This window comes from Pavona decussata, unplaced genomic scaffold (assembly GCF_977016875.1).
Source record: "Pavona decussata unplaced genomic scaffold, jaPavDecu1.1 SCAFFOLD_78, whole genome shotgun sequence".
In the NCBI taxonomy this organism is placed as follows: domain Eukaryota; kingdom Metazoa; phylum Cnidaria; class Anthozoa; order Scleractinia; family Agariciidae; genus Pavona; species Pavona decussata.
This window is the reverse complement of record NW_028145496.1, coordinates 171,783-186,965: the sequence shown is the minus strand read 5'-3', so window position 1 is coordinate 186,965 and position 15,183 is coordinate 171,783. Positions and strand designations below refer to the sequence as shown.

Sequence of the window (15,183 nt, the reverse complement as noted above, 5' to 3'; positions counted from 1 at the left end):
CGCTAATCATCGCAATATGTACAAATACGAGCCACATAAATTCGCAAAGATACGCAGGCTGAAAGTTACTTTTACACTGATGCCAGTGCTGGCATCAAAACGCATGCGTTTTCACAATTTATTCCCCACATTTACAGCTTGCGTACTGCTTTGTTCTCACCACGTTTTGACGTCATCTGTGCGTTATTAGAATACAGACGCACGGCAAAATGGAATGTATTTGTTAAGCATAACAAAGATAAAAGTGAGGGTTGTTGACATCCTGTGAAATTTAACCTTGACCTCTTTGCATTTCATTGGCGCCGCGAGGCTGCCTTGGAATAGACCTTTTTGGCCAAGTACAAATTGGTCATATGTGAGTCAGGAAAGTACAATAAGTTTCGGGAGTCCACATTGGACAAAAAAAAAAATAAAATAAAATAAAACCTACAAACGATTCACTCAAATTTACCAATTGGAAAAAAAAAGCTCTTGCAAGACAGAAAAACCTTTTTGCCAAACTGTCGGTTAGGCTGGGCGCCAAAGGCCGGGCCACTAAGGCGAAATGCTAAAATCAGGGGTGCTTACCATTTACGCAGACCAACCGGATGGAAATTTTCGGCGTAAACACGAAATGATTTAGCAAAACGTACGAACATCAGCCGTAAACCCCAAAATGAGTAATAAATATGCATCACTTTGACCAGAACCCATAATTTCTGAAGTACTTCAAATGGAATGATGCACACCATTTGATTTTCCAACTGGAATTTCCGGGTTTTCCATGATGGTAAGCACCCCAGAAGTCTAAAATTCCCGGATACTACAGAAATCGGAAAAGTATAATAATAGAGAACCCATTTTCTTTTATCCCCCTGACTGAGTTACATGCATAGCTCTGAGCGATAAAGGAGTACATTAATCAAAACTTACAAATTCTAAGCTGGAAAGATGGAAAAAATAGACTAACGAAGCTGAGCAACCGCTCATGGAGAATAGGGGTGCCGGATCTGGACGAAGGACGAAACAAAAAACCTACCACTAAAAACCCCGTAAGGGAAAAATTGAAAAATCCTAGTCATGATGAATCGGGCCTGGGCAGTTCACTGAGAAAGAAAAGAAAAACGAGGAACTTTATTCATATAACTTGAAGGGGAAAATAAAAATCATTATGGCAGCAGTAGGCCACCCTACTTCAGTATTAGATCTTCACAAAAGCGTAAATTCCCCAGAGAGCAAGAGAACAACTGAGAACAAAGCCCGATGAACTCTGAACTGGGGTTTTCGAAGATTATCCTCGACCGCAGTTTGTAGAATTTAGCAAGACAAAGCAAGAGATGTCATGTTTTCAATCAGATTATCCCCGATACTAAAACGTGACAAATTGGTACGGTGCGTAATGACCCACAAGTCACGGTTGATTACTCACGTCTCCCTGTAATCACCTTGTGGATGGCCGGTGCAAAGGTCACATTTGCTCTCTCGCAATTCTTCATATTCATAAACATAAGGAGGTTGACATCGGTAAGGTCGTCTCTGATTTTGAGTCAATTTGAAAATTGAAAAAAAAAGCCAAAATATTGAGAATAACTTGCGTCCACTTAGGTTGGGTCGTCAAAAGGTATATATATATCTAGAATGCACGAACAAAACAAAGACTCTGAGAGTCAACTTACAAGCGAGTTCTATCTGATCATAGTGAGCGCTAATCATCGCAATATGTACAAATACGAGCCACATAAATTCGCAAAGATACGCAGGCTGAAAGTTACTTTTACACTGATGCCAGTGCTGGCACTTCTCATCAAAGCATCAAAACGCATGCGTTTTCACAATTTATTCCCCACATTTACAGCTTACAGATGCTATTTTAAAAACATTATTTGAGATGTTCATCCCTTATTGTTTCGTACTGTGTAACCCTTTTCGGCTGTAAAGAAAAGAGCTTGAAAATAAGAATTAAATTCGGTTGAAGCATGGTCACACACAGCTGATGTCGCCTTTAAGGTCATTAAAGTTGATGTGACCCCAGCCGCCAGAGCTGTAATCAACCAATTTGACTCGTGCTTTCTGACCAATAAATGCATCGACCTCCCAGGTCTTACGCTCCATTGTTTCGTGGCATGCTCCAGTGGCAGTTTAGACAACCTGCAAAAAGGAACAAAATGCTGGCGAAAACTAAATCAACTTGGTCAAATGGTCACATCTCTCTTGAATTTAAAGATTATGTTAAGTTCCTGGGGGTTGCAACGATAAAAACTTACCCTGGAAATATCATATTGACTATATCGCCTCTAAAATTAGTAGAGTTGTTGGAATTATTGCACGACTAAGACACCATGTCCCTTTAAATACTTTAATCCAAATTTATCGTTCTTCGATTTTGCCATTTACATCCTACGTCATTGCTGCTTGGGGCCAAGCTGCGCAGATTGATTTGAAAAAGATACTTATCCTTCGGCTAATTAATGTTCTTTACTAGTGAAATAATAGATCTCATGCTATCCCTTTCTTTATCTCTGCTAACTTCTTACCTCTCAATATGCTCTATTTTGAAACGGTTTGTTGTCTCATGTATGACATTTCTACTAATTCTGCGTCTCGGAAAATTTTTTTGCCTCTTTACCTACTCAAGTGATGTTCATACATATAATACTAGATTTTCTGATGCTGGTAATTTCTATGTCAATAAATCAAGATTGAGTGTTCGGCTGAATTCCTTTTTCGGTCCTTGGAGCTAAGGTGTGGCATTGCTTGAAGCCTGATCTGCGTAAGCTTAGGAAGAGATATTTGTACAAAATTCATCAATTTTTACTTGCGATGCTTGATGATGAGGATGATTATGTTGATGTCTCGTCTTTAATCTTTGAAATCCCTACTTATTGTCAATTAAACTTTATATTCGCTTCTCTTCTTGTTATTGTTTTTCCCCTCTTATTATGTAATTAGGCGTATATATATATCTTATGTGTATGTGTGATATGTATATATATATATTGTGGTATGTGTATGTGTGTGTATGTATATAGGCATATAATTATGTACATTCTACTTTGTACTTATCTACTTATTTATATTTATAATTATATATCTGTCTGGATTTAAAAGAACATACCCTCAGAAATCTATGATTTTTGTTAACTTTTCTTAACATATAACTTTTTTTTCATTTCCTATCGAATTTAAGAATGTACGATACAAGGGTCACCAGCAGTTATTTTAAAGACATAAACTTTTCTTTTCTCCCTCTCTCCCCCCAACTACCCCATATGGACTCCTTTTAAAATTGTTTTGCCCTGCTAGCCCCATTCTCTCTCAAACGTTTGTAAACGGTACAACGAACTCGCTTTGAATTCGGTGCGCTCTTAGCTGAGAAGAAATTCATTAACCCTAGCGTTTTGTTTAGCTTCCTGAAGCAAAGTTTTCCTGAGGACATCATTAAGTCTAGTGAGGGAAGAAGTCTTACGAGTGCAGTTCCTGCCTCATCAAATATGCTTCCTACCAGTAGTCCTCTTTTGAGCTTAACGGGTAATTTCAGTTACTCGGGCTTGGACTAAGGCTTGCATATTGTGGGCTTTGCTTGAGGAGGTAACAGTCTTTGGCTTTAAAAAGTAGGTTTTAAGGATGATTTCTAGTCGGGCAAGATGAAGTTATCGGCAATTTTTAACAGAGGCAAAGACTTAGCTTAGTTTCGTTCCCCGTTCAAATTGTTTTGTCAACATCCGGGACTTAACGTTATATGGCCAAACACGAACAAGAAATGGCAAGGATTTTCTCTTCAAAAAGCGTGATTTTGAAAAGCTATTCGATTATTTTTCGCCGTTATAACTGTAGTGTTGTTAGGCTAGTGATCGATTAGTCGAGAACTGCGATTTTGGGTCGGATCTCCGGACCCAATGCCATAAATAAATTCCGGATGTCGTTCGGCGTTTGCATTGCGTCTTGAATTTAGAATGAAGACGGAAAATCAATTTAAACCGCTGTCTTGCTCCGATTAAGCCGATTCTGTTGTAGAAAGCTAGACTGGACCGCTGAAAATCGGGTTCTGGGTGTGATTTAAGATGCGTCGGCGCCGTTAATAATTGCCAAATGTCGCACTTGTTTTGTCAACACATAGGCCCTGTTTCATGTCAGTTTAAATGTCAGTAGCATACCTTCAGCAAAGATAAGCCCCGTTAGTGCGTTCCCTTGCGTTCCGTATGCGTTCCCTTTATTAATATGCATAACGGTCGAGTCCATGACGTCATCTATTGTTATAACCTAGGGAAAAAATGCGTTCCTCCATACTAATAAGCATCGCTCTAGTACAATGCAAACAATACACTTGCCTGGGCTTGCCCGCTCTATGCCCACCCTTATTGGATCTTAAGATTTATATTGTCTGTTTTGAATAAAAAGCGGGTAGATTTCGAAAGCGTCATTCCTTCATTCAACTTAAACTCGCTGGGAAAACTTTTTCCGATTTTTAAAACGTTAGTACCGTTGAAAATGGCTTTTTTCACCAACGTTATTGATCTTCAAGCTGCCTTGAGCGCTTGTTTAACTGTCCGCGACTGGGAGGTGTTGTTTGAAGCCCCGTTTGCTGGGAAAATTTATCTCCGATATTTCAGGTTATTCGTGACGATTATCGATCATTACCGTTAAAAAACAAAACACACACACACATATATACACAAAGTGGCGCTGAAAACTCTATATTTCAAGTTTGTTTGACTATTACAAGACCGTTTTCTCCTACCTATCTCGAGGAAACAAAAAAAACTATTAAAGTCACGCACCGTTAGTCAGTTAATTATGCGGGTCCACGAGCCTTAAGTTGCATACAAATTAGTTCAGTTCTGCTGGAAAAACCCCAAGGGAGTATCTTGACGCATTAGTATATAATCAATTTTATATAACTTAACAAGGATCAATTGAAAACACGCGACTTATAATTGCTAGCAATAGAACCAGACAAGAGATACCGTTTAAAAAAACTTTATTAAAAAACAATAAAGGGTACACAGCGATTCCTGCCTGCTTAAATTAATTTGCATGTTATTCCTCCTCCTCCTCCTCTTCCTCAATTCTATTGTTTTCCTCCTCCTCTCCCTCCTCCTCCTCAATTCTGCTGTTTTCCCTCCTCCTCCTTCTCCTCTTCCTCCTCCTCCTTCTCCTCCTTCTCCTCCTCCTCCTCCTCCTCCTCCTCCTCCTCCTCCTCTCCCTCCTCCTCCTCCTCTATTCTGTTGTTTTCCCTCCCCCTCCTCCTCCTCCTCCTCCTCTTCCTCCTCCTCCTCCTCTTCCTCCTCCTCCTCCTCCTCCTCTTCCTCCTTTTCCTTCTCCTCAATTCTATTGTTTTTCCTCCTCCTTATTTCTAGTGTTTTCCTTCTCCTCAAGTCTATTGCTTCCCCCACACGGGAAAGGGGGGGAACTTACTTTCTTAAACTAATTCCATGATCATGTCTCGCGTTGCAAAGAACAACCCAGGTTTCCTTCAGCTCCTTTCTGATTGCCCTTCCAAGCAGCGTCAGTTTCTCTTGAGAACAGCCACTCCACAACAGTTGCATGCGTTATTGCAAGTTATTTATAATGTACTTACAGAAAACATACCAGTGTCTGAAGAAGTTAGGGCCATATTGCGTTCGCATAAGGATGCTCTTCTAAATCTTGCTCAGCGAAATGTTTCTTACAAGACAAAGAAACGCGTCCTTGTGCAAGAAGGCAGTGGGTTTATACAAGAATTACTGACCCCTGCAATTAGTAGCTTGTGGTATCTTATGTTATAAAAGAGACCGTGGATTCTGAAATTTGGTCATTTGTGTCTCTCTTTTAACGAGTGCTGATCAATATGAAGAGAAAGATAGATTTGGTTGAAGAAGAACACGAGAGTGAACATGAAGAAAGCGAAAGTTCTGATGATGAAAGCGAGAGTGAAGAACCAAGAATAAAAGATGTCTTGAACAACCTTTCCAACGCCGTTTCCAGAAAGCACGCTTCTGAACTATTGCATAGTATGGCTGCTTCTAAAAATATCTTGTTCTGGACACCTAGTGGACTGTTACTCCGAAACCAGCGCGCAATACCAGTAACAAACATCTCAGAGCTGGTCGAGTATGTGTTACTCCCTCATAACGAAGATGTCGCCAAACCCCGTGCGCTCAATACTTTCCTAGATGGACTGGCAGAGCTCGGAGTGAATAAGCGACTGGTCAAAAATAAAAAACTTCTAAGCGATTTGTTAGAAAAAGAAAGAGGATACCAGGATAAAGAGGACGAATCAGGTAATGGGGCTAATGATGAAAACTTGTCAGACAGCAGTGAAGAGGGGGAAACCAGTTCTGAAAATAGCCAACCTGAAGAATCTCATAACAGCGGCCTGGAAAATGATTGGGAAGAAGAGGCCGAGAATAGTAGCGACTCAGTTGAAAATTCAACTATAGCTCAGGCAAAAGTTCATGATCCGTGCCGACACTGCAACAGTTCACATGGATATGATACCGTAGTCATGAAATGTCCTAAGTGCTTTTGGGAAGATAACTGTAAAGTTTGCCCTATATGTGATCACAAGATTCCTCTTGAACGAAAGCACGCCAAGGAATCTCTCCGTCGATGTTATGATTGTGGAGCGATCACACACAAGGATGAAAGGACATCAAAAATGACATTCTATCCCTCTAGCGATGACGAGGATAAAGATCAGGATTAACGCTGTCATTAGAACTTTGCTTTGTACTTGAATTGTTAAACGATTTAAATAAAGAATTTTCAGTAAATTCTGAGCGTGTTTTATTTTTTCAGTGCGCGCCAAACATAACATGCAAATTAATTTAAGCAGGCAGGAATCGCTGTGTATCGGACTCTTTTTTTCATTGTTTTTTAATAAAGTTTTATAAACGGTATCTCTTGTCTGGTTCTATTGCTAGCAATTATAAGTCGCGTGTTTTAATTGATCCTTGTTAAGTTATATATAATTGATTATATACTAATGCGTCAAGATACTCCCTTGGGTTTTTCCAGCAGAACTGAACTAATTTGTATGCAACTTAAGGCTCGTGGATCCGCATAATTAACTGACTAACGGTGCGTGACTTTAATAGTTTTTTATTTCCTCGAGATAGGTAGGAGAAAACGGTCTTGTAATAGTCAAACAAACTTGAAATATAGAGTTTTCAGCGCCACTTTGTGTATATATGTGTGTGTGTTTTGTTTTTTAACGGTAATGATCGATAATCGTCACGAATAACCTGAAATATCGGAGATAAATTTTCCCAGCAAACGGATTGCAGAGAGTGACGCTACCAAGAGAAAGCGCGCTTTTATTCAAACTGGCCATACAAATCTTAAGATCCAATCAGGGTGGGTATAGAGCGAGCAAGCCTGGGCATGTCTATTGTTTCCTTTGTATTAGAGTGACGCTCATTAGTAAACCTCGACACTTCATTAGTATGCAGGAAGACACTTAATTAGTATGGAGGAAGACAGTTATTAGTATGCAGGAACGCATTTTTTTCCCTAGGTTAAAACAATAGATGACGTCATGGACTCGACTGTTATGCATATTAATAAAGGGAACGCATACGGAACGCAAGGGAACGCACTAACGGGGCTTATCTTTGCTTAAGGTATACTACTAATGTCAGTACTAGTGTCATGTCCAATTTCAAAGACAAGCCTTCTATACCAGGTCTGTAGTATTCTTTGACTTTTCTTTCTTTTGATGAGCTCTAATTAAAGTCTTGTTCTGGACTAGCATATTCCATCAGTCTAGAAAGTCTCAAAATGTGGTTAATTTCTGATGGTATGTTCTTACAAATCCAGACAGATATACATGTAATTTATTTTATTTCCATGTAAAATGTTATAATCATTAAAATACTTATAACTTAAAAGTTACGCTGTCCGCCTCGATTAGCTATGCTATTTTCTGTAATAAATATAACGATATAAATATAAAAAACAAAAATGGTTGCAAACTATCTCCCCTTGGATTCTTTGGCTTTTAAAACTGAGGAACAGCAGTGTTGTTACCATTTGAAACAAATGTTATCAGTTAAATTTCACCCCCTATTTAAATTAATATGACAATCAGCAATCAGGTTAATAAGGCGCTACAAAGAGAGTATATTAACAGTTGAATAAAAAAATCTACAAAAAAAGAAGGAGAATAAATAATTTTCAATCTTGGCAGTATATTCATTTGTTGATTTACTGGATAAAAACTCCATTATACAGGTATCAATCCAGGTCATGAGTTCGACTTCTGTTAAGAGAGCTCGGATTTCTTTTCTCCGAGTGTGCCTGTGTCACTGTTATTCAAATTCTCACTTAAAAAAACTGAAGAGAACAACAAGCAAAACCTAAAAGCAATTACTGGTTCACGCCATAAAGGTAGTTATATCTCTTACCTTGTCCCCAGTTATCAACTCTGCACGAACTGTTTCTATATCACAACCTCCGCCAATCATGAACAGGATGTGTTTGCCAACGATCGTAAAGGACGGGGAAGTAGCCGTTCCTTGGGGAGCATCTCCTTGAAACCTTCCAGCTGGTGCAGTTTTAGAGGGTCTGTTCTCAAATCCTCCAATCCACCAGTCTCCCTGTTGTTTGGCCGGCTGGCCTCTGTTGCGAGCTGCTGGATTATCACCATAGGTGGGCTGGTTGTTAAACACTGTACCGGTCTTATTCCAGGCAAGAAAACCATCCTCGAAGTCAAAATTGCAAGCTTATAGAAAAAGAAAACTCTGGTGTTAGTCAATATTATTATCGCCGTGTTAAATAAATAAAATCCACCGGCCTGATAACCTCCCACGCAGACGTTCTTAGGGGTTCGTCACGCGTTCCTGCACCACGAACGTCTGTTGAAACGAACAGCCACTTCCGTTCGTCGATTGGGAACCAATCAGGAGCCGTTTTCCAACTTTGGGTAAACTCGTGTTTGATATTAAAAATATTACCCGAGACAGGATGGCGGACTTAAATTTGGTTTTTGGTCATGTGTGCCAAACGTTTGGTATAAGGGAGTTGAATGCGTATCAAAGAGAAGTCATAGTGCAATTTGCGCAGAAGAAAACTGATTTATTCATAAACCTTCCAACTGGTTGTGGAAAGTCACTTATTTATCAAGCTCTATCGTTTGTTTACAATTCAATTCTTGAAGCTGCTGGTCACTGATTGTTGTTGTGATTTTGCCGCTTGTAAATCTTATGAAAGATCAGGTAGACAAACTGGCAAATCTTGGAATTCATGCCGCTTCTCTCAGTGAAATCACTGAAGAAAATGCAGGGTGTTGTGGAAGGAAAAATGTCAATCGTATATGCACGTCCGAAAGCGAAAATATCTCCACGGGTGATGATTTCCGTTGTTTTGCAGTATGTGATTGGCTTTACTTGTCATAATGAGTCAATGCTAATTGGTCTGTTCAGATTAAGGCAATTTGCCGACGAACGGAAGTGGCTGTTCGTTTCAGCAGAGGTTCGTGGGGCAGGAACGCGTCCCGAACCCCTAAGAACGTCTGCGTGGGAGGCTACCGGCCTGAAGACATTGAAACAGACTTTAGGCAGATATCAGAAAACCATCCATTCCTTATTCATTGATTTTCGCAAGGCCTTTGACCTTTTCGACCACTTTATTCTTCTATCAAAACTTAAGGAAAGAAAGATCAGTAAGTCCATGTGTCAGTGGTTACAGAACTTTCTCCAAGACAGAACACAACAAGTCAAACTCCCCGATGTCCTATCAACAACACGGACTTGCCCAGCAGGTGTACCACAAGGATCTGTTATATCTCCTTTATTGTTCAATATCTTCTTAGATGCCTTTGATGACTCTATACCTGAACAACTGCAAGATCGTGTACAGATGTGAAAGTACGCTGATGACAGTAGGTCTTTCGGGACTTCGCCATGCTGTTCGTGGTAGTGATTATACACTGAAGATGCTTTTTGTTTATGTCCATCCACACGTGTGTGTAAGCGTCCGTGCGTGTAGCCTACATAACCCGCATCACACAGGTCACATTGAAAATGATAAACGACGCGTTGTTGGTTGACGATCTGTGGCTTGGTTTCGCGTACTTTTAGATCTTGCTTAATTTTGCGGCGAACAGCATGCGAACAGCATGGCGAAGTCCCGAAAGACCTACTGAGGCGTTTTAGCATTCTGAAAAAGTGTAGAAATAAGTTCGATTGTTTGGTTAACGAAATGCTTTTCATCAGAGACCTAAAACCCACTCTGAACGTGCAAAACGACTCTATTCGCGCAAAAGTATTTACTTATTTTAATTAGCGTTGAACACTAGATGCTAATTTATTGTTACACCTTGCCGCAGACTCTGTAATTTTTATTTCTCCTTGACAATGGCGTCATGAAGACACCGAAACGTCGGTTTTTATCGTTAATTTTTGCATGTCTCTGCATTACCAAATCTTTATTGATAAAACGTTTTAAGCGTTGAAAATAGTTTAAAGCCTTTTTATACAAACTTTGGCCGAGGAGTTAATTTAATCTATTATGCCTCGTTATGTAGGGTTGAAGATTTCAATGGCGCTGAATTGTAATTTTGTCAAACTTTGATCGCCGTTCGTGCAAAAGTTCTGCTTTTAAAAACCCGTTAACCTAAACATCAATAACTGAACTGTCTTTTTTAAGTTTCAGAGGATTTGAGTCACTACTAGTCAGCTTTTTTTCTCGCTGAATTTGGATTATCTTAAACTTTTGCGTCATAGAGAAAAGTGTGTCTACTTCATCCGTGCTCAGTTCGCTCACAAACAAGCAGAGATGAAAATTATTGCTATATTTTGCCTGAGGAAGAATCAATTTATTAAATTATAGTGAAAAACTTACTTACCTAGGCCTTCAAACTGACGAAGTATGAGCGCAATCGATTTTTTGACCATGGCCGCATTTTTTTAATTTTCTTCTATTTTTACTGACATTCACTCTTGATTATCATTACATTTAGTAAACGTTCGCTTTGAATTTCTCCAAGAATTACTTATAGTTTGAGAAGCTGGTATCAAACACTGGAAAGAGTGTTTCATTTTGATTTCTAAACACCTCGAAGTTGATTGTAAAAACTCAACTGCGCCCAAGGTTTTTGAATCGAACACCCTTCCTCGTGTATTACGCCTTAAACCGTTTCTACGTCCGAACTTGAATTCAATTCGAAGGTGCTTTGGCAAAACCATAATCTTGCGAAACTTCCGACTTTCGTCCACTGTGTGTCGTCACGATTTGCGATAAAATGTTTTGGTGGTATTAGAAAATTCTATGTTGAGTGCTGCCTTAATTCAAGTACAGAGCGACGGAAAGGAATAAGATTCTGGGATATGAATAACTGGAATAGATTTCGATCAGTTCTACTTGTTGAATAAATATTGAGCCTTATCATCTGGTTTTAAAACCGATATCAAGAGAAAAGAAAATGTCTTACCCATTTCAACTTTACAGTTGTCTCCACTCCACGGCAGTTTGTACGAACACGAAAAAGTTTCCTTGTTCTCGTCAAGCAAACAAGAACCTCCGTTGAGGCAGCCAACAATCAAACAGCCCTGAATAAAATTACAACCATGTGAGAAGATTATAACGGCTGCATTCAAAAAGTAAACTACCCTTTTTAAAATATATTATTTGTTTAGTAAGTTTCAACTACATTTTGCTTTCAGAAATCCTGCACCTACCTTGAGGAACATTGAGAAAGTAACACCTGGTTGATCAACAAGTTCAGTGTCTTCGTTGATAGGGGCATTTTCGTGCTTGTTCAGTTCACAAGTTCCCTTGTCACCTTGCTTGAAAGAATCCTTGAAGTTCGTGGAAGTACACCATGAGTTTCTCAGACATGAGGGGCTGCACGACATTAAATTGGGAGATGCAAACGCTTTAACAACATAACCCGTTAGTCGCTTGCTGTGCCGCACTTCGAGATATGCAGATCGTGATAAAGGGTTTTCTTCAACGGCACAAACAGTGGCGCTGACAATAATCTCTTGCAAATCGATCAGCAACCAAATGATCTTTAGACAATATTGTAGCACGGTGGATCTCACCATGATGTACTGTCATCATAGTCACAGTGAGTGAAATTTGTTTCGACTTTCCTTTTATTTATTTATTTTTAGTAGGAACAACTCTTAAAAAAACCTCTGAAATAGTTTTAGTATTTAGCATAACAAAGACTGTAGCCGCGTGTGATTGATTTTCTGAAGAACTATTAATTGACTTGTTTGAATTTAGCGTTATTATTTTATATAAGCTAAGTTAGTGAAACTTATGCCAGTTTGACCATATTAACACGAAATAATTGAAGGTCAATTTTAAAGCTTAAACCTTAACGATGCTCAACAATGTTTGCGAATTGGATGAGGGAACTAGTTTCTAAATAAACTGTTGTGCTGCGTTGGCGGAGGAGTGGGCTCAGTTACCCAAACTTATGCCAGTTTGACAATATTAACACCAAATAATTAAAAAAAACCTCTTAAAGCTGTTTTAGTATTTAGCATAACAAAGAGATGAAGGCGCGTCTGATTGATCTTCTGAGGAATTATTAATTGACTTGTTTGTAGTTAGAGTTATTATTTTATATAAGCTAAGTTATATAAGCTAAGTTTGCCAGTTTGACAATATTAACACCTAATAATTTAAGGTCGATTTTAAAGCTAAAACCGTAACGATGATAATCGAGTTTTGCGAACTGGGTGAGGGAATTAGTTTCTAAATAAACTGTTGTGCTGCGTTGGCGGAGGAGTGGAAACGAATGATTGCTTTTGTCAACAGAGTTTAATTTAGCGACAGTAAAGATAAGTTTGAAAACAGCTGGAAAACAAAAATCCCTTCTTATATTTAAGTCCGGCAGGAAAATACAATAAGTTTTGGGAGTACACATTGGACAAAAAGAAAAACCGTACAAACGAAGAACTCAAATTTGCCAAAACAAAAACAAAAAAAGCTCTTTCAAGACAGACAAACTTTATGTCAGACTGTCTGTTAGGTTGGGGAGCCCAAGGGCCTGGCCACTAAGGCGAAATACCGATATAAGTATTATAAAACGTTAACTTTGTTCAGTTCACAAGTTCCCTTGTCACTTTGCTTTGAAGAATCCTTGAAGTTGGTGGAAGTTCACCATGAGTTTCTCAGACTTGACTGGCTGTGCGACATTAAATTAGGAGACCCGAAGGTTTTAACAACATGACACGTTAGTCGCTTGCTGTGCCGCACTTCGACATATGCATATCGTGATAAAGGGTGCTCTTCAACGGCAGAAACAGTGGCGCTGATAATATTGTCTCCCAAAACGATAAGCAACCAAATTATCTTTGGACAATATTGTAGCACGGTGGATCTCACAATGATGTGCTATCATCAAGGACACAGTGAGTGAAATTTGCTTCCGCTGTACTTTTATTTATTTATTTATTTGTAACAGGAATAACTCTTAAAAAATCCTCTTAAATTGTTTTAGTATTTAGCATAACAAAGACTGTAGCCGCGTGTGATTGATTTTCTGAGGAACTATTAATTGACTTGTTCGTATTTAGCGTGATTATTTTATATGGGATCAGTTGGCCAAACTTATGCCATTTTGACAATATTAAAACCAAATAATTTAAGGTCGATTTTAAAGCTAAAACCTTAAAGTTGCTCGTCAATGTTTGCGAATTGGATGAGGGAATTAGTTTCTTAATAAACTGTTGTGCTGCGTTGGCGGAGGAGTGGAACGAATGTTCGGTTTTGTCAACAGAGTTTTGATAAGGTAATCTAGCCACCGTAAAGATAAGTTTGAGAACAGCTGGAAAGCACAGTCTTCCAAATTACCAGGGAAATAGCTTTATTTAACAATTATTCCATGAGCGCGCGTTGGATATGAGATGGTAAATAGCCAACGAGGCGCGAAGCGCCGAGTTGGCTATAACTAATCTCATATTCAACAAGCGCGAATGGAATAATTGTTTTATTAAATTCTCCGCGTTTGGACATTGCTGTTGAAGTTTACTGAATTTTTCTATTTTAAGAAGAAATTTTTTTTCAAATTTAAACGACCGGATGTTGAGGCAACCTCCGACCAAAGCGCGCGAAACCTAATGATCACATGACACGCGCAGCGCTTTGCAAACGGAGTTGAATGAAAAATCGAAAGCGAAGAAAATCGGACACAGTCGGACATCTAAAATTCAAGAAACGTTTAAATGTGCGTATTATAACCTTTCTGAGACTAGCATTCAAGTGCTTTTGAAGTTCCAGCTCATCGAGAAGCGTAATAGTTGTGCACATTTGAGCAAATGTTCTGCTGTGTGGTGCCGAGCGAAGGAAGAGATCAGGGCAAGGACAGCTTTTTTCATGCTGAACTGAATTCCTCGCGGACGATTTAAAACACTTTAGGCAAGTTCAAGTGTACGAGGTACAACCTCACTGAGACAAGCATTCAGTGCAAGTTTTTAAACTTCAAGCTTATTTGAGAAGCGTAAGAGCTGTGCACATTAGTGCAAATGTTTTGCTGAGTGGTGCCGAGTGACGGAAACGAACATTATGGCCGCCGCTCGTACGGATTTCATAGATAAACCATCTGAAGTCCTCGTAAATTCGTAAAAAACATAAAGGCAGGCATGAAGCTCTTCCTGAGAAATTTCTTCGATTGGCTTTAACCTCTTACCGCCAGGATTTGCCAGCCATCCTGAAATTTTTGAAGGTAACCGGTTGTTATTGTTGTTGTTATGTGATCTAAAAAATCGTAAAATCTTGCAATTTTGAAGATTTTAAAGGAAACTTCAGAGATACGTACCATTAAATAGTGTCATACCGAACTTTGTGGCTTTTATTGTTGTTATATTGAGATGGCATTGTTTGGTATTTCTTTCCTTTCCTTTTTTTTTCTACATTTTTCCGAAGAAACTTTTGCTTCCCGCCGAAAAAAAAAATTTAGCTTAGCGACACCTGGGGCTTTTCTTTTCCATATAAGGTCAAACTACGGTATATGAGCTGATAACCGAGATTTAGTGAACCAATCAGAACGCTAGAAATGCAATATCCGAGGCTGAGAATTTAATAATACTTATTAGACAATGATCAGTGTAAAACTCGCGTTGTGATTGGTGGAGCGGAGTTTGTGATTAGAGTGTAGACGCACGATTGACGTCATCGAGTGGTGTGACCAGCGCACGTGATCTGAGTCTAGAGTCCAGCCAGAGTGACCAGTCAACAAAGTTTTGCAATCTATTTTTGCGAGTAGCGGAC

General features: G+C 39.1%; 1 protein-coding gene across 2 annotated transcripts in view; it reads right to left on the bottom strand.

Annotated features, from left to right (window-relative positions):
• Positions 1-15,183, bottom strand: part of LOC146476163 (microfibril-associated glycoprotein 4-like) — a 50,365-nt gene that overhangs the window by 10,967 nt on the left and 24,215 nt on the right. Inside the window, exon 1 of one of the 2 annotated variants that reach the window (XM_085114707.1) lies at positions 11,637-12,014. The exons of the other annotated variant lie outside the window; for it this stretch is intronic. Within the exon in view, the coding sequence (XP_084970833.1) occupies positions 11,637-12,005 (369 nt within the window). The 5' untranslated portion in view covers positions 12,006-12,014. Of the gene's footprint in view, positions 1-11,636; positions 12,015-15,183 lie in introns of those variants that run through there. 2 annotated transcript variants of the gene reach the window in all.